We start from the raw sequence: 22,258 nt of genomic DNA on the forward strand, positions 1-22,258 counted from the left end.
CTTGTGGGATATTCTCTTCCCCAACAGGAAATGGCAAAGAGCCCAGCAAAGCTGGTCACATGATCCCTCCTAGGCTCCGCCTACCCCAGTCATTCGACCGACGTTAAGGAGGAATATTTGCATAGGAGAAACCATATGGTACCGTGGTGACTGTAGTTAAAGAAAATAAATTATCAGACCTGATTAAAAAAAACCAGGGCGGGCCGTGGACCGGACACACCGTTGGAGAAAGTAATTTATCAGGTAAACATAAATTCTGTTTTCTCCAACATAGGTGTGTCCGGTCCACGGCGTCATCCTTACTTGTGGGAACCAATACCAAAGCTTTAGGACACGGATGAAGGGAGGGAGCAAATCAGGTCACCTAAATGGAAGGCACCACGGCTTGCAAAACCTTTCTCCCAAAAATAGCCTCAGAAGAAGCAAAAGTATCAAACTTGTAAAATTTGGTAAAAGTGTGCAGAAGCCTCGTTCTTGAAGGCCCATGTGGAAGCCACAGCCCTAGTGGAATGAGCCGTGATTCTTTCGGGAGGCTGCCGTCCGGCAGTCTCGTAAGCCAATCTGATGATGCTTTTAATCCAAAAAGAGAGAGAGGTAGAAGTTGCTTTTTGACCTCTCCTTTTACCGGAATAAACAACAAACAAGGAAGATGTTTGTCTAAAATCCTTTGTAGCATCTAAATAGAATTTTAGAGCGCGAACAACATCCAAATTGTGCAACAAACGTTCCTTCTTTGAAACTGGTTTCGGACACAGAGAAGGTACGATAATCTCCTGGTTAATGTTTTTGTTAGAAACAACTTTTGGAAGAAAACCAGGTTTAGTACGTAAAACCACCTTATCTGCATGGAACACCAGATAAGGAGGAGAACACTGCAGAGCAGATAATTCTGAAACTCTTCTAGCAGAAGAAATTGCAACTAAAAACAAAACTTTCCAAGATAATAACTTAATATCAACGGAATGTAAGGGTTCAAACGGAACCCCCTGAAGTACTGAAAGAACTAAGTTGAGACTCCAAGGAGGAGTCAAAGGTTTGTAAACAGGCTTAATTCTAACCAGAGCCTGAACAAAGGCTTGAACATCTGGCACAGCTGCCAGCTTTTTGTGAAGTAACACAGACAAGGCAGAAATCTGTCCCTTCAGGGAACTAGCAGATAATCCTTTTTCCAATCCTTCTTGAAGGAAGGATAGAATCTTAGGAATCTTAACCTTGTCCCAAGGGAATCCTTTAGATTCACACCAACAGATATATTTTTTCCAAATTTTGTGGTAAATCTTTCTAGTTACAGGCTTTCTGGCCTGAACAAGAGTATCGATAACAGAATCTGAGAACCCTCGCTTGGATAAGATCAAGCGTTCAATCTCCAAGCAGTCAGCTGGAGTGAAACCAGATTCGGATGTTCGAACGGACCCTGAACAAGAAGGTCTCGTCTCAAAGGTAGCTTCCAAGGTGGAGCCGATGACATATTCACCAGATCTGCATACCAAGTCCTGCGTGGCCACGCAGGAGCTATCAAGATCACCGACGCCCTCTCCTGATTGATCCTGGCTACCAGCCTGGGGATGAGAGGAAACGGCGGGAACACATAAGCTAGTTTGAAGGTCCAAGGTGCTACTAGTGCATCCACTAGAGCCGCCTTGGGATCCCTGGATCTGGACCCGTAGCAAGGAACTTTGAAGTTCTGACGAGAGGCCATCAGATCCATGTCTGGAATGCCCCACAGCTGAGTGACTTGGGCAAAGATTTCCGGATGGAGTTCCCACTCCCCCGGATGCAATGTCTGACGACTCAGAAAATCCGCTTCCCAATTTTCCACTCCTGGGATGTGGATAGCAGACAGGTGGCAGGAGTGAGACTCCGCCCATAGAATGATTTTGGTCACTTCTTCCATCGCTAGGGAACTCCTTGTTCCCCCCTGATGGTTGATGTACGCAACAGTTGTCATGTTGTCTGATTGAAACCGTATGAACTTGGCCCTCGCTAGCTGAGGCCAAGCCTTGAGAGCATTAAATATCGCTCTCAGTTCCAGAATATTTATCGGTAGAAGAGATTCTTCCCGAGACCAAAGACCCTGAGCTTTCAGGGATCCCCAGACCGCGCCCCAGCCCATCAGACTGGCGTCGGTCGTGACGATGACCCACTCCGGTCTGCGGAATGTCATCCCTTGTGACAGGTTGTCCAGGGACAGCCACCAACGGAGTGAGTCTCTGGTCCTCTGATTTACTTGTATCTTCGGAGACAAGTCTGTATAGTCCCCATTCCACTGACTGAGCATGCACAGTTGTAATGGTCTTAGATGAATGCGCGCAAAAGGAACTATGTCCATTGCCGCTACCATCAAACCGATCACTTCCATGCACTGCGCTATGGAAGGAAGAGGAACGGAATGAAGTATCCGACAAGAGTCTAGAAGTTTTGTTTTTCTGGCCTCTGTCAGAAAAATCCTCATTTCTAAGGAGTCTATTATTGTTCCCAAGAAGGGAACCCTTGTTGACGGAGATAGAGAACTCTTTTCCACGTTCACTTTCCATCCGTGAGATCTGAGAAAGGCCAGGACAATGTCCGTGTGAGCCTTTGCTTGAGGAAGGGACGACGCTTGAATCAGAATGTCGTCCAAGTAAGGTACTACAGCAATGCCCCTTGGTCTTAGCACAGCTAGAAGGGACCCTAGTACCTTTGTGAAAATCCTTGGAGCAGTGGCTAATCCGAAAGGAAGCGCCACGAACTGGTAATGCTTGTCCAGGAATGCGAACCTTAGGAACCGATGATGTTCCTTGTGGATAGGAATATGTAGATACGCATCCTTTAAATCCACTGTGGTCATGAATTGACCTTCCTGGATGGAAGGAAGAATAGTTCGAATGGTTTCCATCTTGAACGATGGAACCTTGAGAAACTTGTTTAAGATCTTGAGATCTAAGATTGGTCTGAACGTTCCCTCTTTTTTGGGAACTATGAACAGATTGGAGTAGAACCCCATCCCTTGTTCTCTTAATGGAACAGGATGAATCACTCCCATTTTTAACAGGTCTTCTACACAATGTAAGAATGCCTGTCTTTTTATGTGGTCTGAAGACAACTGAGACCTGTGGAACCTCCCCCTTGGGGGAAGCCCCTTGAATTCCAGAAGATAACCTTGGGAGACTATTTCTAGCGCCCAAGGATCCAGAACATCTCTTGCCCAAGCCTGAGCGAAGAGAGAGAGTCTGCCCCCCACCAGATCCGGTCCCGGATCGGGGGCCAACATTTCATGCTGTCTTGGTAGCAGTGGCAGGTTTCTTGGCCTGCTTTCCCTTGTTCCAGCCTTGCATTGGTCTCCAAGCTGGCTTGGCTTGAGAAGTATTACCCTCTTGCTTAGAGGACGTAGCACTTTGGGCTGGTCCATTTCTACGAAAGGGACGAAAATTAGGTTTATTTTTTGCCTTGAAAGGCCGATCCTGAGGAAGGGCGTGGCCCTTACCCCCAGTGATATCAGAGATAATCTCTTTCAAGTCAGGGCCAAACAGCGTTTTCCCCTTGAAAGGAATGTTAAGTAGCTTGTTCTTGGAAGACGCATCAGCTGACCAAGATTTCAACCAAAGCGCTCTGCGCGCCACAATAGCAAACCCAGAATTCTTAGCCGCTAACCTAGCCAATTGCAAAGTGGCGTCTAGGGTGAAAGAATTAGCCAATTTGAGAGCATTGATTCTGTCCATAATCTCCTCATAAGGAGGAGAATCACTATCGACTGCCTTTATCAGCTCATCGAACCAGAAACATGCGGCTGTAGCTACAGGGACAATGCATGAAATTGGTTGTAGAAGGTAACCCTGCTGAACAAACATCTTTTTAAGTAAACCTTCTAATTTTTTATCCATAGGATCTTTGAAAGCACAACTATCCTCTATGGGTATAGTGGTGCGTTTGTTTAAAGTGGAAACCGCTCCCTCGACCTTGGGGACTGTCTGCCATAAGTCCTTTCTGGGGTCGACCATAGGAAACAATTTTTTAAATATGGGGGGAGGGACGAAAGGAATACCGGGCCTTTCCCATTCTTTATTAACAATGTCCGCCACCCGCTTGGGTATAGGAAAAGCTTCTGGGAGCCCCGGGACCTCTAGGAACTTGTCCATTTTACATAGTTTCTCTGGGATGACCAACTTGTCACAATCATCCAGAGTGGATAATACCTCCTTAAGCAGAATGCGGAGATGTTCCAACTTAAATTTAAACGTAATCACATCAGGTTCAGCTTGTTGAGAAATGTTCCCTGAATCAGTAATTTCTCCCTCAGACAAAACCTCCCTGGCCCCATCAGACTGGGTTAGGGGCCCTTCAGAACCATTATTATCAGCGTCGTCATGCTCTTCAGTATCTAAAACAGAGCAGTCGCGCTTACGCTGATAAGTGTGCATTTTGGCTAAAATGTTTTTGACAGAATTATCCATTACAGCCGTTAATTGTTGCATAGTAAGGAGTATTGGCGCGCTAGATGTACTAGGGGCCTCCTGAGTGGGCAAGACTCGTGTAGACGAAGGAGGGAATGATGCAGTACCATGCTTACTCCCCTCACTTGAGGAATCATCTTGGGCATCATTGTCATTGTCACATAAATCACATTTATTTAAATGAATGGGAATTCTGGCTTCCCCACATTCAGAACACAGTCTATCTGGTAGTTCAGACATGTTAAACAGGCATAAACTTGATAACAAAGTACAAAAAACGTTTTAAAATAAAACCGTTACTGTCGCTTTAAATTTTAAACTGAACACACTTTATTACTGCAATTGCGAAAAAACATGAAGGAATTGTTCAAAATTCACCAAATTTTCACCACAGTGTCTTAAAGCCTTAAAAGTATTGCACACCAAATTTGGAAGCTTTAACCCTTAAAATAACGGAACCGGAGCCGTTTTTAACTTTAACCCCTTTACAGTCCCTGGTATCTGCTTTGCTGAGACCCAACCAAGCCCAAAGGGGAATACGATACCAAATGACGCCTTCAGAAAGTCTTTTCTAAGTATCAGAGCTCCTCTCACATGCGACTGCATGTCATGCCTCTCAAAAACAAGTGCGCAACACCGGCGCGAAAATGAGGCTCTGCCTATGATTTGGGAAAGCCCCTAAAGAATAAGGTGTCTAAAACAGTGCCTGCCGATATTATTATATCAAAATACCCAGAATAAATGATTCCTCAAGGCTAAATATGTGTTAATAATGAATCGATTTAGCCCAGAAAAAGTCTACAGTCTTAATAAGCCCTTGTGAAGCCCTTATTTAAGATCGTAATAAACATGGCTTACCGGATCCCATAGGGAAAATGACAGCTTCCAGCATTACATCGTCTTGTTAGAATGTGTCATACCTCAAGCAGCAAGAGACTGCTCACTGTTCCCCCAACTGAAGTTAATTGCTCTCAACAGTCCTGTGTGGAACAGCCATGGATTTTAGTGACGGTTGCTAAAATCATTTTCCTCATACAAACAGAAATCTTCATCTCTTTTCTGTTTCTGAGTAAATAGTACATACCAGCACTATTTCAAAATAACAAACTCTTGATTGAATAATAAAAACTACAGTTAAACACTAAAAAACTCTAAGCCATCTCCGTGGAGATGTTGCCTGTACAACGGCAAAGAGAATGACTGGGGTAGGCGGAGCCTAGGAGGGATCATGTGACCAGCTTTGCTGGGCTCTTTGCCATTTCCTGTTGGGGAAGAGAATATCCCACAAGTAAGGATGACGCCGTGGACCGGACACACCTATGTTGGAGAAAGGGCTGTACATTTTAAAGCGGTTTAAAGTGAAAGTCAATCATAGCATTTTTGAAACGCTAGGATTCATTAAGTATAAGATACTTCATGTAGAAAGCGCCTTTGTTTGTTTCAACCGTTCTGAGCTGCTAAGAAAGCCCACGGCAGATTGCGGTTTTGCTTGAGTGGTGACGTTTTCACCTCTTAGCCAATAGCCGTGCGGTAAATCCGGCTTGCCGCCCTTGGGAGCCAGAGTTACGTTTTTGCTAAGAGGTGAAAATGAAATCTTAGCAAAAAAAATGTTTTGCTGTGGGCTTCGTTAGCAGCTAAGAACGGGGATCGGTTGAAACAAATAAAGTAGCTTTCTACAAGAAGTATGTTATACCTCATGAATGAAAGTCCCCTTTATTTGTTACAATAGTCAATCCTAGCGTTTCAAAAAAACGCTAGGATTGACTTTCACTTTAAAGTGTCGTAAAAGTATAGCACTCAAATTGAACAGCACATTTTTAAAATGATTAAAACATTCTCTGTAGTCTTCCAATACATTAATATATCAGCAGAGGTTGAATATATATAAAAACAACAACAGATTAACACTTTATTTGCTGCGATTGTATTTCAATGGTCAAACTCAAGCCACCTATTTATTTGGAGGAGCTAACCTGGACTTGAGTTTGGAGATAACAGGGCTGCACACTGTCATTGTGTTATAGAAATCTACATTGTTTGGCTTCAGCAGAAATTAATACAAACTGCATATTACAGACAGATATGTGGCAATGCTAAGCTTGTGAAACCTGCTGTGTGCTCTTTCAGTTTTCAGGAACATGTTATACATCATTTGCAAACTTAAATAACAGGAAAAGGGATAAAAAATAAATAATGAAAGCATACTGCACAGTGGTTTTACTGTGCATGGTTTAGCATTTTATACTACAATCTCAGAGTGTCCACCGTCCCTTTAAACTCTTCTAATCAGCCCAAAATCGCATGCCCAGCTTGACCTGGAGACACTGCTACATTATCATAACACTGCCCAACAACGCCAGAAATTTCAGAACAAAGAAATATACAGATTTGTTTTTTATATACTTCAATAAAATGTCAGATACATTAAGCATTTTAATAAAATATCACTGGACTATAAAAAAAAATCATCTGAATATGATATATATTTCTGAGACACCGATCAATGGTAACAGCCCACAGTCAACCCAAGGTACAGCAGCAAGGAGGAAGTTAGTGGGGTATTTCTGAGGCTGACTGTATACTCTGAATGTCAAATTATGTACCACTTTGTTATACACAGAATTTAAAGTTAGCTCCAAGTGGAAAATGTATTTAGTATCAAATTATTTGCAGGATGAAAGAAATGCAAATGGTGCCTCTTGGCTAATGTCATAACCAACTTGAACTGAAGCTCGTCCTCCTTGGCTATTGCAAGTTTGGTGGCTAAAAGGTGCGGAACTCCTTTGGTACTAAAAGGATATGCACGGCCTTGTGTACACTGAAATTGCTAAAAATGATACTAAACAATGTACAAAATCAAGAAATTCTGTAATGCCGAGAAAAAATAATGTTGTAATAAATAAATAATACAACAAGAGCCCCTCCAGGGTGGGCAACTGCTAACACTGCATAGCATGGAGTCTGTGCAGTCCCACAGAGCCAAATCCAAAGGTTAAAATCTTGATCAGGAGGTGCTCCACCCGTCCTAGCTGCCACGTTCAGTGGTCGCTGTTGGCAAGAGTGGTAGGGAAGAACAGATTTATTCCAGTCCCAGACAGTAGTTGATGCCCTGTACAAGTCCTATAATGACAGGTTGCCAAGCAACAAGGTATCGTAACCAGTCCAGTAGTTGTCCGTACATGACGTGGGGTCTCTCCCATCTGGTTGGAATTTGGTTAAGGAAAAAAAGTGATTGAAGATAAGCAACAATGATCAGATCATATGAAAAAAAGTGTCCATAATTAGGAGGGAATTTCCCCATTTAGACAAGGAGATAAGAGAAGAAAGAGTCCTGTATTGTTATTTTTCGTCACTACCTCCCCGAGTTATATTTAATTTACACTTTATTATTAGCAGCTTCAGGCCCATACATAGCAGCCCATGTAACATGAGATATGACAATGTAATACAAGATATACACAGGCATGCACTGTGATGCAAGATGGACATTAAAGTGTTAGATAAATGACCAAGTCTTAGTATAATAAGGGGAAAACCTACTTCTTGGTATATACATTTATAGTTAGAATGTACACCTATATTTGATATAAAATACATGTCTCTGTCTGTGAAACAAATGGCTACATTCTAAGAAAGGTGATAATTGTCTCCCATTTGTCCTATAACCTGTGTCAAGACAAGGTCTCTGTATATCCAAGGAAGTAATTTACTCTTCTCAAGGAGATCCGGTCGTCCCACAAAAATACCCGAGATGACAATATGTAGGCAGGACGGTTAAGAATTGAAATGGAAGGTTGGTAGGTATACACAGCACACACATTTATATTACAAAAGGAGGAAGGGGTTGTGGTAGGTGCATAAATACACCCTGCACAGATAGGTAGACCGATAGAGATAAAGACAGATAGGTGATAGATAGATGAAAGATACATAAGTACAAAGATAATAGATAGATAGATGATCGATACAGATATAGACAGACAGAGATAGATAGATGATCGATACATGCATAGATAGCGATAGGTAATAGATAGATGATCGATAGAGATAGACAGAGATAGATATGCAATAGATCAGTGTTTTTCAAACAGTGTGCCGTGAGAGATCCTCAGGTGTGCCACGGCAGACTGACAACAGTGTGACATTTTTTAAACTTTGCTTGTTTTTTACTCCCAGTGCAGGGGTAGTTTGTAGGAGGCATGGCATAACAGCACAATACATACAGTATGTGTGTGTTTGTGTGTATGTGTATACATATATATATATATGTGAATAGGAAAGAGGAAATCAAGAGGGCGCACAGCTTGGCACTGGAATAGATATTGGCTATTTGTAAAGTAAGTTTGTTACTTTCTGAACAGTGATGTTATAGTAGTGGAATACAGGAAGAGGGCATAAAAAATAATAAATAATAATAATGTCCTTGGATTGTTATTGTAAAAAAGTTCAGTATTATACTTTAGAATATTCGACACTTCTTTGTCTGAGGTAAGTGATTTTGTGCTTACCAGAGGTAACCTCAATCATATGAGGTAAGTTGTAGACTTGTTTGGGTTAGAGATGTTTCTTTGGCTCTTGTCTGGTCGATTTGGCTTTGTTCTTTGCTGGAGGAATCTTTCTTTTGATGGAACCCTTGGGATCTTTGTTTCCAGGGGACTCCTGGCAGTGGTAAGTTGTTTTGAATGAAAATCCTGGACTCTCTGGTATCGTTTGTTGAAAGGCAATGTAAAATCCTGGACTCTCTTTATCCTCTTGGTGATGAGAATCTGGGTTGTCTCAGGTGTTCATATCGGTTGAGATGAAATGAGAAAAGAAAACAAGAATATAGTGTAATAATGTTTAAAAAAGCTCTTTTTATTAGAACTAAGTTAATGTGCTTACATCAAATGCCCTCAGAGTATGAGGTAAGTGATAGACATGGAATGAGTATTTCGATCTCCTGGTCTGTTCTCTGGTTGGCTGTAGTGCAAAGTTTGCACAATGCAGTATGTGAATCTTTAAAGCAGTTCCGCCTGCTAGTGTGTAGCTGATAGCTGACCGCTTTATGTGGTTCTTATAAACAGCTCAATCTGCTGGCTGTGTTATGTGGTCAGTAAAACCACTGTGTTTTAATTCTATTAGGCTAAAGCGCCTGAGTAGTCAGTTGGTGGATTCAAAAAGTGCGTATGTGTTACCCGCCGATCTGAGGTATGATACACAGCGGGATATGCTCACAGAGGCATATGAATAATAGTGGGTACAATAGCTCAAAAGTTCTGTTACCCGTTGGTGTAAGTATGATGCCGTGCCGCAATGTAGCAAATGGATGTCCGCCCACCTTTAGCTAATCCTTACGCGTTTCGAAGTGATCAGTCACTTCTTCATCAGAGGTAAAAAGTGGAATGGACAGAAGTCGGCATTGTTAGAATTTAAAGGTCTGCGGTGGGCGTGTTTTTTCCAAATTGTCCAATTGCGGCTAAGTTGTAATGACGTCAGACGTGTCGGTTGTCATAGTGACCATGCTTCGTAGACTTATGGGAATTGGTAGTCAGTGTCTGCTAGGTCTTAAAGTCTCTCCTATTTTTCAGTCAATCTTAGTATTGCTACTTGAGCGTATGCTTAAGGTCCTAGATAGTAATAAGATCTTTTCTTTTGCTTAGATGTTAATTTGGAGAACATTAACTAGAGAATAATACATGATAATAACGTGATTTAATGTTTATGGCCCAGTGTTGGAATTAAACAATTTTATTCTGTATTAATTTCTTTGAAGTTTATTGGTTATGAATTTTAGACAAAGGTGGAGGTATGGGAGGTAGTGTAAAGTGTATTAGCCTTAGATTTTCAATTTGCTGGTAATGTTAATGTAATTTTGTTACCTATTTATTGTCTTTTTCTATGGCTAAACATAAATTGCTGATTATTGTGGGTGATTTTTAAAGGATTTCTATAAAAATGCTGCCAGATCTATATCTTCATTTAATCCCATAGGGCTCATTGTGCCCATATAGTGAATCCAGAAAGTTTCTCTCTGGCGAAGCTTAAGGAATCTGTCTCCTCCTCTGCGTGGTATTTGAATTTGTTCTAAAATTGTGCCTCTAAGTGTTTTTGGATCTTTATTGTGAATTTTTTTGAAGTGTCTCGAAATACTATGGCCCTTGTAGCCTGCCTCTATGTTTTTCAGATGTTCAAGCAGTCTTTTCTTATATGGGCGTTTTGTACGCCCAATGTATTGTAGATTGCAAGTGCACTCCAGTAGATATACTACGTAGGTGCTTTTACAGTTAGTGAGGGTATTTATTTCACATTTTTTTGAAGGAAAAGTTTTTGATTGAATTATTTTTGTTGCTTTTTTGCTTTCATAAGCATGTTCACAGCTCTTGCAATTGGCCCTGTTGCACTTAAAAAAACCTTTTGTGTTTGTGGATAACCAATTTGTTTTCTTGGTGGTGTCTTTGAGTCTGCTGGGTGCCAATAGTTGTTTTAGGCATCTGTTCTTTCTAAATGTAATCTTTGGTGCAGAGCCTATGCTGTTTTTCAGGAATTGGTCTTGCTCTAATATTGGCCAATATTTTTTCAGTATTTTTCTAATTTCTGGGGCTGCTTCATTGAAAGTTATAACCATACCTATTTTTTTGGTACTTTTGTTTGGTTTCTCTATATCTTTTTTTGCAGTCAGAAGTTGTGTTCTATCTAGTCTTTGCACTTTCTTAAGGGAGTTGTCAATTAGTTTTTTAGGGTAATATTTCTGTATCAGTTTTTCCCTGAGTAGTTCAGCTTCTTGTTTGAAATCGCTGTCTTTTGTGCAATTTCTTTTTAGGCGCTGAAATTGCCCGTAGGGGATGTTGTGGATCCATGGTTTGTAATGTCCACTATCTGCTCTTAGGTACCCATTACAGTCGGTGCTTTTTCTATAAAGTTTTGTGTAAATATTTGTATTTTCATTGAACAATATTAGATCAAGAAACTCTATTGAGTTTTGTTCAGTTTTTGAAGTGAATTGTAAGTTAAAAGCATTATTGTTATATGTTGTAAAAAATTGGTGGTGGTATCTCCTTCCCATATCAGTAGGATATCATCGATATATCTGCCCCACCAGATAATGTTTTGTTGGAAGGGGTTATTTTGGTGAATATAGGTATCTTCCCACATCCCCATATATAGGTTGGCGTAGCTAGGTGCCATGGTTGTACCCATAGCGGTTCCGCTGATTTGCAAGTAATAAGAGTTATTGAATTCGAAATAATTCTTTTCTAAGACAAATCTGATACATTCAATAATGAAATTTTGATGTTCATTTGATAGATCTGTATCGTTTAGAATTTGTGTCATTGCAGCAATCCCCTTTTCATGGGGTATACTGGTGTATAGGGAAGACACATCCAGTGTCATCCATTGGTATGTGTCTTTCCATTTGATTTCTGTAATTTTAGCTATAGTGTCTGTAGAATCTCTTAGGTAAGATTTAAGTTGTGGTACTAGTGGTTTTAGGTAAAAGTCTGCGTATTCGGAAACTGGTGGGAAACAGAGGAAGAACAGGAAGAACCCAGAACCCCAAAAAGGGGCAAACAGGAGAGCAACTTCTAAAAATATTCAATCTGTCGTCCCATTCCTTCACAGAAAATGAATTAAGTATTCTGTCAAAAGGACTAAATTTTGCACCTACAAAAGGGCCCAATCCTTTCAATTTATACATAGACTTCAACAAATTTATAAGAAAACTCACATTATGTAGACATTTCAAGAAACTCAATGCAAAAGATAACAATGACTTTCTAAAAAACATCTCAGACACAGATCTGGATTTACTAAATACGCTGGAGGAATTATACAATAGTAATGTAACTCAAACACAAATTCAAACTAAAAAACACTCCAATCTCAAACCCTCCTCTATATTCTTTCCGACACAATCCAAAGGTAATGCCATCCCTACCTTTAGTGAGTTAGTACAAAAGGATCTACAATCACTTTGTGAAAACTATTCAATCAAAAAAGATAATCTAAAGAAACATGAAAAAGCAGCTTTAGAATCAATCAAAGACATGAAAGACATAGTTCTGAGGGAAGCTGATAAGGGAGGAGGACTGGTCATACAAAATAGAACTGACTACCTCACAGAGGCAAACAGATTGCTAAATGACCCTGAGACATATAAAAAACTATCAGGGGATCCGACTACCATATTTCAAAAACAGTATAATTCGATGATAGACATAGCAAATCATTTGAACTTACTGAACAAAAATGAACACAAATACTTAACACATGCATTTCCAAATAAAGCCATTTTTTACCACTTACCAAAAATCCACAAAGACCAGGCTAATCCCCCGGGCTCGCCAATAGTCTCAGGCATAGACTCCCTGACGGCCAGAATTTCCGAATACGCAGACTTTTACCTAAAACCACTAGTACCACAACTTAAATCTTACCTAAGAGATTCTACAGACACTATAGCTAAAATTACAGAAATCAAATGGAAAGACACATACCAATGGATGACACTGGATGCGTCTTCCCTATACACCAGTATACCCCATGAAAAGGGGATTGCTGCAATGACACAAATTCTAAACGATACAGATCTATCAAATGAACATCAAAATTTCATTATTGAATGTATCAGATTTGTCTTAGAAAAGAATTATTTCGAATTCAATAACTCTTATTACTTGCAAATCAGCGGAACCGCTATGGGTACAACCATGGCACCTAGCTACGCCAACCTATATATGGGGATGTGGGAAGATACCTATATTCACCAAAATAACCCCTTCCAACAAAACATTATCTGGTGGGGCAGATATATCGATGATATCCTACTGATATGGGAAGGAGATACCCCCACCACCACCAATTTTTTACAACATATTAACAATAATGCTTTTAACTTACAATTCACTTCAAAAACTGAACAAAACTCAATAGAGTTTCTTGATCTAATATTGTTCAATGAAAATACAAATATTTACACAAAACTTTATAGAAAAAGCACCGACTGTAATGGGTACCTAAGAGCAGATAGTGGACATTACAAACCATGGATCCACAACATCCCCTACGGGCAATTTCAGCGCCTAAAAAGAAATTGCACAAAAGACAGCGATTTCAAACAAGAAGCTGAACTACTCAGGGAAAAACTGATACAGAAAAATTACCCTAAAAAACTAATTGACAACTCCCTTAAGAAAGTGCAAAGACTAGATAGAACACAACTTCTGACTGCAAAAAAAGATAGAGAAACCAAACAAAAGTACCAAAAAAATAGGTATGGTTACAACTTTCAATGAAGCAGCCCCAGAAATTAGAAAAATACTGAAAAAATATTGGCCAATATTAGAGCAAGACAAATTCCTGAAAAACAGCATAGGCTCTGCACCAAAGATTACATTTAGAAAGAACAGATGCCTAAAACAACTATTGGCACCCAGCAGACTCAAAGACACCACCAAGAAAACAAATTGGTTATCCACAAACACAAAAGGTTTTTTTAAGTGCAACAGGGCCAATTGCAAGAGCTGTGAACATGCTTATGAAAGCAAAAAAGCAACAAAAATAGTTTAATCAAAAACTTTTCCTTCAAAAAAAAGTGAAATAAATACCCTCACTAACTGTAAAAGCACCTACGTAGTATATCTACTGGAGTGCACTTGCAATCTACAATACATTGGGCGTACAAAACGCCCATATAAGAAAAGACTGCTTGAACATCTGAAAAACAGAGGCAGGCTACAAGGGCCATAGTATTTCGAGACACTTCAAAAAAATTCACAATAAAGATCCAAAAACACTTAGAGGCACAATTTTAGAACAAATTCAAATACCACGCAGAGGAGGAGACAGATTCCTTAAGCTTCGCCAGAGAGAAACTTTCTGGATTCACTATATGGGCACAATGAGCCCTATAGGATTAAATGAAGATATAGATCTGGCAGCATTTTTATAGAAATCCTTTAAAAATCACCCACAATAATCAGCAATTTATGTTTAGCCATAGAAAAAGACAATAAATAGGTAACAAACTTACATTAACATTACCAGCAAATTGAAAATCTAAGGCTAATACACTTTACACTACCTCCCATACATCCACCTTTGTCTAAAATTCATAACCAATAAACTTCAAAGAAATTAATACAGAATAAAATTGTTTAATTCCAACACTGGGCCATAAACATTAAATCACGTTATTATTATGTATTATTCTCTAGTTAATGTTCTCCAAATTAACATCTAAGCAAAAGAAAAGATCTTATTACTATCTAGGACCTTAAGCATACGCTCAAGTAGCAATACTAAGATTGACTGAAAAATAGGAGCGACTTTAGGACCTAGCAGACACTGACTACCAATTCCCATAAGTCTACGAAGCATGGTCACTATGACAACCGACACGTCTGACGTCATTACAACTTAGCCGCAATTGGACAATTTGGAAAAAACACGCCCACCGCAGACCTTTAAATTCTAACGATGCCGACTTCTGTCCATTCAACTTTTTACCTCTGATGAAGAAGTGATTGATCACTTCGAAACGCGTAAGGATTATCTAAAGGTGGGCGGACATCCATTTGCTACATTGCGGCACGGCATCATATTTACACCAACGGGTAACAGAACTTTTGAGCTATTGTACCCACTATTATTCATATGCCTCTGTGAGCATATCCCGCTGTGTATCATACCTCAGATCGGCGGGTAACACATACGCACTTTTTGAATCCACCAACTGACTACTCAGGCGCTTTAGCCTAATAGAATTAAAACACAGTGGTTTTACTGACCACATAACACAGCCAGCAGATTGAGCCGTTTATAAGAACCACATAAAGCGGTCAGCTATCAGCTATACACTAGCAGGCTGAACTGCTTTAAAGATTCACATACTGCATTGTGCAAACTTTGCACTACAGCCAACCAGAGAACAGACCAGGAGATCGAAATACTCATTCCATGTCTATCACTTACCTCATACTCTGAGGGCATTTGATGTAAGCACATTAACTTAGTTCTAATAAAAAGAGCTTTTTTAAACATTATTACACTATATTCTTGTTTTCTTTTCTCATTTCATCTCAACCGATATTAACACCTGAGACAACCCAGATTCTCATCACCAAGAGGATAAAGAGAGTCCAGGATTTTACATTGCCTTTCAACAAACGATACCAGAGAGTCCAGGATTTTCATTCAAAACAACTTACCACTGCCAGGAGTCCCCTGGAAACAAAGATCCCAAGGGTTCCATCAAAAGAAAGATTCCTCCAGCAAAGAACAAAGCCAAATCGACCGGACAAGAGCCAAAGAAACATCTCTAATCCAAACAAGTCTACAACTTACCTCATATGATTGAGGTTACCTCTGGTAAGCACAAAATCACTTACCTCAGACAAAGAAGTGTCGAATATTCTAAAGTATAATACTGAACTTTTTTACAATAACAATCCAAGGACATTATTATTATTTATTATTTTTTATGCCCTCTTCCTGTATTCCACTACTATAACATCACTGTTCAGAAAGTAACAAACTTACTTTACAAATAGCCAATATCTATTCCAGTGCCAAGCTGTGCGCCCTCTTGATTTCCTCTTTCCTATTCACATTCCTAACAGTGACACGGGTACACTGTATCAGTGGCAGCACGCATATATATCACTACTACTACTATTGTTGCAAAACAGCTATTTCTCACAAATTGTTAGAGTTTTTAGCGCAGGTGCCCCTCCTTTTTTCTAATATATATATATATATATATATATATATATATATATATATATATATATATATATATATATATATATATATATATATATATATGCTGTATTAGACTACAATGTGTCATTTTGTAACATTTTGGGATGGTGGTGTGCCACAGGATTTTTTAATGTAAAAAAGTGTGCCACGGCAAGAAAAAGGTTAAAAATCACTGCAATAGATACATATATAAGAGGTAATAGATTATCGATACAGATAGACAGAGAGATAGATATGCGATATAGATGGATACTAATGTAATTACAGAGGTAAAAAGTATATTAAAAGGGACAGTCAACACCAGAATTTTTGTTGCTTAAAAAAATTGATAATCCCTTTATTACCCATTCCCCAGTTTTGCATAACCAACACAGTTATAATACGTTTTACCCCTGTAATAACCTTGTATCTATGCCTCTGCAGACTGCCCCCTTATTTCAGATCATTTGACAGACTTGCATTTTAGTAAATCAGTGCTCACTCCACAGTAAATTCATGTGCGTGAGCTCAATGTTTTCTATGTGAAACACACTAATGCCCCCTAGTGGTGAAAAACTGTCAAAATGCTTTCAGATTAAAGGTGGCCTTAGGGCTAGATTTATCAAAGCCGAGGCGTACAGGGGCACGTTAAGCTCGCCTGTGGCGGGGCCAAGTTACCCACAGGTAAAAAAACATAATTTATGCTTACCTGATAAATTCCTTTCTTCTGTAGTGTGATCAGTCCACGGGTCATCATTACTTCTGGGATATTACTCCTCCCCAACAGGAAGTGCAAGAGGATTCACCCAGCAGAGCTGCATATAGCTCCTCCCCTCTACGTCACTCCCAGTCATTCGACCAAGGACCAACGAGAAAGGAAAAGCCAAGGATGAAGTGGTGACTGGAGTATAAATTAAAAAATATTTACCTGACTCAAAAACAGGGCGGGCCGTGGACTGATCACACTACAGAAGAAAGGAATTTATCAGGTAAGCATAAATTATGTTTTCTTCTGTTAAGTGTGATCAGTCCACGGGTCATCATTACTTCTGGGATACCAATACCAAAGCAAAAGTACACGGATGACGGGAGGGATAGGCAGGCTCTTTATACAGAAGGAACCACTGCCTGAAGAACCTTTCTCCCAAAAATAGCCTCCGAAGAAGCAAAAGTGTCAAATTTGTAAAATTTGGAAAAAGTATGAAGCGAAGACCAAGTTGCAGCCTTGCAAATCTGTTCAACAGAGGCCTCATTCTTGAAGGCCCAAGTGGAAGCCACAGCTCTAGTAGAATGAGCTGTAATTCTTTCAGGAGGCTGCTGTCCAGCAGTCTCATAAGCTAAACGAATTATGCTACGAAGCCAAAAAGAAAGAGAGGTAGCGGAAGCTTTTTGACCTCTCCTCTGCCCAGAGTAAATGACAAACAGAGAAGACGTTTGTCGAAATTCCTTAGTTGCCTGTAAGTAAAATTTTAGAGCACGGACTACATCCAGGTTGTGCAGTAGACGTTCCTTCTTTGAAGAAGGATTTGGGCATAAAGAAGGAACAACAATCTCTTGATTGATATTCCTGTTAGTAACTACCTTAGGTAAGAACCCAGGTTTAGTACGCAGGACTACCTTATCCGAATGAAAAATCAAATAAGGAGAATCACAATGTAAGGCTGATAATTCAGAGACTCTTCGAGCCGAGGAAATAGCCATTAAAAATAGAACTTTCCAAGATAACAACTTTATATCAATGGAATGAAGGGGTTCAAACGGAACGCCCTGTAAAACATTAAGAACAAGGTTTAAACTCCATGGTGGAGCAACAGTTTTAAACACAGGCTTAATTCTGGCCAAAGCCTGACAAAAAGCCTGGACGTCAGGAAATTCTGACAGACGTTTGTGTAACAGAATGGACAGAGCTGAGATCTGTCCCTTTAATGAACTAGCAGATAAACCCTTTTCTAAACCTTCTTGTAGAAAAGACAATATCCTAGGAATCCTAACCTTACTCCAAGAGTAACCTTTGGATTCACACCAATATAGGTATTTACGCCATATCTTATGGTAAATCTTTCTGGTAACAGGTTTCCTAGCCTGTATTAAGGTATCAATAACTGACTCAGAAAATCCACGTCTTGATAAAATCAAGCGTTCAATTTCCAAGCAGTCAGCTTCAGAGAAGTTAGATTTTGATGTTTGAAGGGACCCTGTATCAGAAGGTCCTGTTTCAGAGGTAGAGACCAAGGTGGACAGGATGACATGTCCACCAGGTCTGCATACCAAGTCCTGCGTGGCCACGCAGGTGCTATTAGAATCACTGATGCTCTCTCTTGTTTGATTCTGGCAATCAATCGAGGAAGCAACGGGAAGGGTGGAAACACGTAAGCCATCCTGAAGTCCCAAGGTGCTGTCAGAGCATCTATCAGGACTGCTCCTGGATCCCTGGATCTGGACCCGTAACGAGGAAGCTTGGCGTTCTGTCGAGACGCCATGAGATCTATCTCTGGTTTGCCCCAACGTCGAAGTATTTGGGCAAAGACCTCCGGATGAAGTTCCCACTCCCCCGGATGAAAAGTCTGACGACTTAAGAAATCCGCCTCCCAGTTCTCCACTCCCGGGATGTGGATTGCTGACAGGTGGCAAGAGTGAGACTCTGCCCAGCAAATTATCTTTGATACTTCCATCATAGCTAGGGAGCTTCTTGTCCCTCCCTGATGGTTGATGTAAGCTACAGTCGTGATGTTGTCCGACTGAAACCTGATGAACCCCCGAGTTGTCAACTGGGGCCAAGCCAGGAGGGCATTGAGAACTGCTCTCAATTCCAGAATGTTTATTGGCAGGAGACTCTCCTCCTGACTCCATTGTCCCTGAGCCTTCAGAGAATTCCAGACGGCACCCCAACCTAGAAGGCTGGCGTCTGTTGTTACAATTGTCCAGTCTGGTCTGCTGAATGGCATCCCCCTGGACAGATGTGGCCGAGAAAGCCACCATAGAAGAGAATTTCTGGTCTCTTGATCCAGATTCAGAGAAGGGGATAAGTCTGAGTAATCCCCATTCCACTGACTTAGCATGCACAGTTGCAGTGGTCTGAGGTGTAAGCGTGCAAAGGGTACTATGTCCATTGCCGCTACCATTAAGCCGATTACCTCCATGCATTGAGCCACTGACGGGTGTTGAATGGAATGAAGGGTGCGGCAAGCACTTTGAAGTCTTGTTAGCCTGTCCTCTGTCAGGTAAATCTTCATTTCTACAGAATCTATAAGAGTCCCCAGGAAGGGAACTCTTGTGAGTGGAACGAGTGAACTTTTCTTTTCGTTCACCTTCCATCCATGTGACCTTAGAAATGCCAGCACTAACTCTGTATGAGACTTGGCAGTTTGAAAGCTTGAAGCTTGTATCAGAATGTCGTCTAGGTATGGAGCTACCGAGATTCCCCGCGGTCTTAGTACCGCCAGAAGAGCACCCAGAACCTTTGTGAAGATTCTTGGAGCTGTAGCCAATCCGAATGGAAGAGCCACAAACTGGTAATGCCTGTCTAGGAAGGCAAACCTTAGGTACCGATAATGATCTTTGTGAATCGGTATGTGAAGGTAAGCATCTTTTAAATCTACAGTGGTCATGTATTGACCCTCTTGGATCATAGGTAAAATTGTCCGAATAGTCTCCATCTTGAACGATGGAACTCTTAGGAATTTGTTTAGGATCTTTAAGTCCAGGATTGGTCTGAAAGTTCCCTCTTTTTTGGGAACCACAAACAGATTTGAGTAAAACCCCTGTCCCTGTTCCGATCGTGGAACTGGATGGATTACTCCCATTAACAAGAGCTCTTGTACGCAGCGTAGAAACGCCTCTTTCTTTGTCTGGATTGTTGACAATCTTGACAGATGAAATCTCTCTCTTGGAGGAGAGTATTTGAAGTCCAGAAGGTATCCCTGAGATATTATCTCTAGCGCCCAGGGATCCTGAACATCTCTTGCCCAAGCCTGGGCGAAGAGAGAAAGTCTGCCCCCCACTAGATCCGATCCCGGATCGGGGGCCCTCAATTCATGCTGTTTTAGGGGCAGCAGCAGGTTTCCTAGTCTGCTTGCCCTTGTTCCAGGACTGGTTAGGTTTCCAGCCTTGTCTGTAGCGAGCAACAGCTCCTTCCTGTTTTGGTGCAGAGGAAGTTGATGCTGCTCCTGCTTTGAAATTACGAAAGGAACGAAAATTAGACTGTCTAGTCTTGGCTTTGGCTTTGTCCTGAGGCAGGGCATGGCCTTTACCTCCTGTAATGTCAGCGATAATCTCTTTCAACCCGGGCCCGAATAAGGTCTGCCCTTTGAAAGGTATATTAAGCAATTTAGACTTAGAAGTAACATCAGCTGACCAGGATTTTAGCCACAGCGCCCTGCGTGCCTGAATGGCGAATCCTGAATTCTTCGCCGTAAGTTTAGTAAGATGTACTACGGCCTCCGAAATGAATGAATTAGCTAGTTTAAGGACTCTAAGCCTGTCCGTAATGTCGTCCAGAGTAGCTGAACCAATGTTCTCTTCCAGAGACTCAATCCAGAATGCCGCTGCAGCCGTGATCGGCGCAATGCATGCAAGGGGTTGCAATATAAAACCTTGTTGAACAAACATTTTCTTAAGGTAACCCTCTAACTTTTTATCCATTGGATCTGAAAAAGCACAGCTATCCTCCACCGGGATAGTGGTACGCTTAGCTAAGGTAGAAACTGCTCCCTCCACCTTAGGGACCGTTTGCCATAAGTCCCTTGTGGTGGCGTCTATTGGAAACATTTTTCTAAATATCGGAGGGGGTGAGAACGGCACACCGGGTCTATCCCACTCCTTAGTAACAATTTCAGTAAGTCTCTTAGGTATAGGAAAAACCTCAGTACTCGTCGGTACCGCAAAATATTTATCCAACCTACACATTTTCTCTGGTATTGCAACTGTGTTACAATCATTCAGAGCCGCTAACACCTCCCCTAGTAATACACGGAGGTTTTCCAGTTTAAATTTAAAATTTGAAATATCTGAATCCAGTCTGTTTGGATCAGAACCGTCACCCACAGAATGAAGTTCTCCTTCCTCATGTTCTGCCACCTGTGACGCAGTGTCTGACATGGCCCTAATATTATCAGCGCACTCTGTTCTCACCCCAGAGTGATCACGCTTACCTCTTAGTTCTGGTAATTTAGCCAAAACCTCAGTCATAACAGTAGCCATATCCTGTAATGTGATTTGTAATGGCCGCCCAGATGTACTCGGCGCTACAATATCACGCACCTCCCTCTGAGCGAGAGATGTAGGTACTGACACGTGAGGCGAGTTAGTCGGCATAACTCTCCCCTCGTTGTTTGGTGAAATTTGTTCAATTTGTACAGATTGACTTTTATTTAAAGTAGCATCAATACAGTTAGTACATAAATTTCTATTGGGCTCCACTTTGGCATTGCAACAAATGACACAGGTATCATCCTCTGAATCAGACATGTTTAACACACTAGCAAATAAACTTGCAACTTGGAAATACAATTCAATTAGAATAATATTAAAATGTACTGTGCCTTTAAGAAGCACAGAAGATCTATGACAGTTGAAAATTAATAAATTGAAACAGTTATAGCCTCAATCCTTGTAAACAACACAACTTTAGCAAAGGTTTAATCCCATTAGCAAAGATAAATTCTGAAAGCAGGAAACAAATTACAGAATAAACGTTTTTTATCTCAGTCAAACTATAATTCTCACAGCTCTGCTGAGAGAAATTACCTCCCTCAAAATAAGTTTGAAGACCCCTGAGCTCTGTAGAGATGAACCGGATCATGCAGGGAATACAATGAGTTGCTGACTGAAATATTTGATGCATAGAAAAAGCGCCAAAAAACGGCCCCTCCCCCTCACACACAGCAGTGAGGGAGAACAGAAACTGTCAGAAAAACAGATTAAGCAACTTCCAAGTGGAAAAATAGTGCCCAAACATTTATTCACACAGTACCTCAGCAAATGAAAACGATTTTACATTCCAGCAAAAACGTTAAACATAATCTCTAGTTATTAAACAGCTTTATGTATTTCTTACAGTGTAATTCTAGTGAAGTACCATTCCCCAGAATACTGAAGTGTAAAGTATACAT

General features: G+C 40.7%; 1 protein-coding gene across 1 annotated transcript in view; it reads right to left on the reverse strand.

Moving 5' to 3' along the window:
- Nucleotides 1–6,326: 6,326 nt before the first annotated feature.
- The window catches only part of RNF121 (ring finger protein 121), a 125,744-nt gene continuing 109,812 nt past the window's right edge, over nt 6,327–22,258 (reverse strand). Inside the window, exon 9 of the mRNA XM_053708793.1 lies at nt 6,327–7,630. Within this exon, the coding sequence (XP_053564768.1) occupies nt 7,510–7,630 (121 nt within the window). The 3' untranslated portion in view covers nt 6,327–7,509. The remainder of the gene's footprint in view (nt 7,631–22,258) is intronic.

The sequence above is a fragment of the Bombina bombina genome, chromosome 3 (assembly GCF_027579735.1).
Source record: "Bombina bombina isolate aBomBom1 chromosome 3, aBomBom1.pri, whole genome shotgun sequence".
Taxonomy (NCBI): domain Eukaryota; kingdom Metazoa; phylum Chordata; class Amphibia; order Anura; family Bombinatoridae; genus Bombina; species Bombina bombina.